The 2229-nt window shown below is 43.1% G+C and overlaps 1 protein-coding gene across 1 annotated transcript; it reads left to right on the top strand.

The window, feature by feature from the left end:
* The first annotated feature begins 1278 nt into the window (after window positions 1-1278).
* On the top strand, window positions 1279-1986 carry LOC103998448 (zinc finger A20 and AN1 domain-containing stress-associated protein 1-like). Its single transcript, XM_009419926.3, has one exon. The coding sequence runs from the start codon at window positions 1408-1410 to the stop codon at window positions 1873-1875; it is 468 nt and encodes a 155-aa protein (XP_009418201.2). The 5' UTR covers window positions 1279-1407; the 3' UTR covers window positions 1876-1986.
* Window positions 1987-2229: the final 243 nt, after the last annotated feature.

Here is a 2229-nt window from a genome sequence, read left to right on the forward strand (position 1 = left end):
ACAAATCTTCGTAATACAAGAAATCTTTTATTCTTGGTTTTCACATCATCCAATTGTTTCTATTGAAGCTAATAATGCGAGAAACACTATTAACATCTATGTTCGAACAAAAAAAATTAAATCACCAAAAGCCTACTCTGATACCAGTTGATGGGATAAAAAGATATAACAAACTTTATATACGAACAAATATAAGCAAGTTGTCATATGCAATGGGATTAAATGGAATCACAATAAAATATAACACTAAGATTTACATGAAAAATCCTTTCAACGTGAATGATAAAAATCATGGGATAAACCAGATAAAATCTACTATAAGAATAATAAATATATAAATCTCAAAGTCTCTTGCTCAAAACTCAAGTAATAATAATAAAAAACTAATTAAGATATAAGGATTATGTCATTGTACATAATATCCAAAATTTTTTCAAGTAATTATAATAAAATCTATTATAGATCTGATCTAACCTAATATTAGAATACTGTATAGATGATTGAGAACAGTTTATCTACGTTGTTCTTGTCTTCTTGCTTTTCCTTCTCTTATTTTTTTTATTTTTTTTTTCTTTTTTTGAATCACGTTATTGTTATAGTTTTCTATCCTATTGTTATAGTTTTTTTTTTTTTTTTTTGATATTTCCTTATTAGATTTAGATTAAAGTTAAAAAAAATGAACTATAAATTGTTAAGTCCACTATGAATTGTTAGCGCCCTTTAGCCCAACAGATATTAGTCGCCAGATTCATCGAAGTCATACGTACGTCACCACACGCAGATTTCCGAGGTGATTCCCTTCGGCGACTCTTTCGGACACGCGACCAGGCGGTCAGCGTGCGCCCGGAATCAACCAGGCCAGCTGGGTTGACGCGCAGCCACGGGATCGGACACGTTGATGGGTTGCACGGCCGCCGCCACGACAGCGTCCGCCGCGTTAAAGGCTAGCCCGACGCGACGCAGATGGCGAACCCAATCGAACTCAAATGCGGTACATGGAATCCGGACACGGTCAGACCGGGAGGGCGGACGCGTCGACACTAAGAGGCCACGCATCCGATGTCACCGGAAAACCCCTAACTTTGACACAATTTTCCGAGATGAAAAGCATGGGTCTGAGGTAATTGGAGGCAAATGAAAGGGCTAAATTTGAAAAAAGGAATTGCTTTCTGGAACACATCCGGTACGCGTTACCTCGCCACGCCACCCATTTTCTTCTCTCCTGCGTCACCACCTACATATCTTTCCCGTCTATAAAGGTAAAACCCCCAGGAGTCGATCCTCGACCATCTCTTCCCCCAATTCCGGTTCCTTTAGCAGGGCCTCCCAATTCCCAGTTATTACAACCTACCGACCGAGGTCCAGAAGAAGAAGAAGAAGAAGAAGAAGACGAGGAGATAAGAAGCGATGGCTCAGCGAGAGGAGAAGGAGATGGAGCTGCATGCCCACGAAAGCCTCGCCCTCTGCATCAACAACTGCGGGTTCCCTGGCGACCCCGCCACTAACAACATGTGCCAGACATGCTTCCAGGCCTCCGCCGCCGCTGCGTCCTCCTCCCTTCCCCGGTCCTGCTCCCGCAGATCCGCCCCTTCGATCCGGTCGCCGGACCCAGCTGATCGAGCGGAAGAGCAAGGGGCCCCCACGGCGGCTTTGGCTTCGCCGGCGCCGGCGCCGACGAGGAAGGTGAACCGCTGCTTGTCTTGCCGGAAGCGGGTGAGGCTCACGGGGTTCCGGTGCCGCTGCGGGGAGCTGTTCTGCGGGGAGCACCGGTACTCCGACCGCCACGACTGCGGCTACGATTACAAGGCCGCCGCCCGGGCGGCCATCGCTCGAGCCAATCCGGTCGTCCGAGCCGCCAAGATCGTCAGGGTGTGAAGCCGCCTTTAAAGAAGCGTGTGTATTCTTTTATTTTATTATTATTATTATTATTATTATTATTATTATTATTATTATTGTTACAAAATTTATAAAACGAAAATTCTAACACGGGAGGCGAAAGCGTAGGGGAAGGAGTGGTTGGGTTGTTCACAGGGGAAATAAAAGAAAGGAAAATGTTCCCCATATTATTATTTGGATGTGATTTTCTGTACTCTCGTTAATAAGATTCAAGCACAAAAAAAAAAAAAACAAAGGAAATATGTTAGTGTAATAATAAAAAATGCGGATCCGAACAAGAAAATTAATGAATATTAAAATAATAAAATAAAAGATAAAATTTAACGTAGAATT

The sequence above is a fragment of the Musa acuminata genome, chromosome BXJ3-9, assembly GCF_036884655.1.
Source record: "Musa acuminata AAA Group cultivar baxijiao chromosome BXJ3-9, Cavendish_Baxijiao_AAA, whole genome shotgun sequence".
Taxonomy (NCBI): Eukaryota; Viridiplantae; Streptophyta; class Magnoliopsida; order Zingiberales; family Musaceae; genus Musa; species Musa acuminata.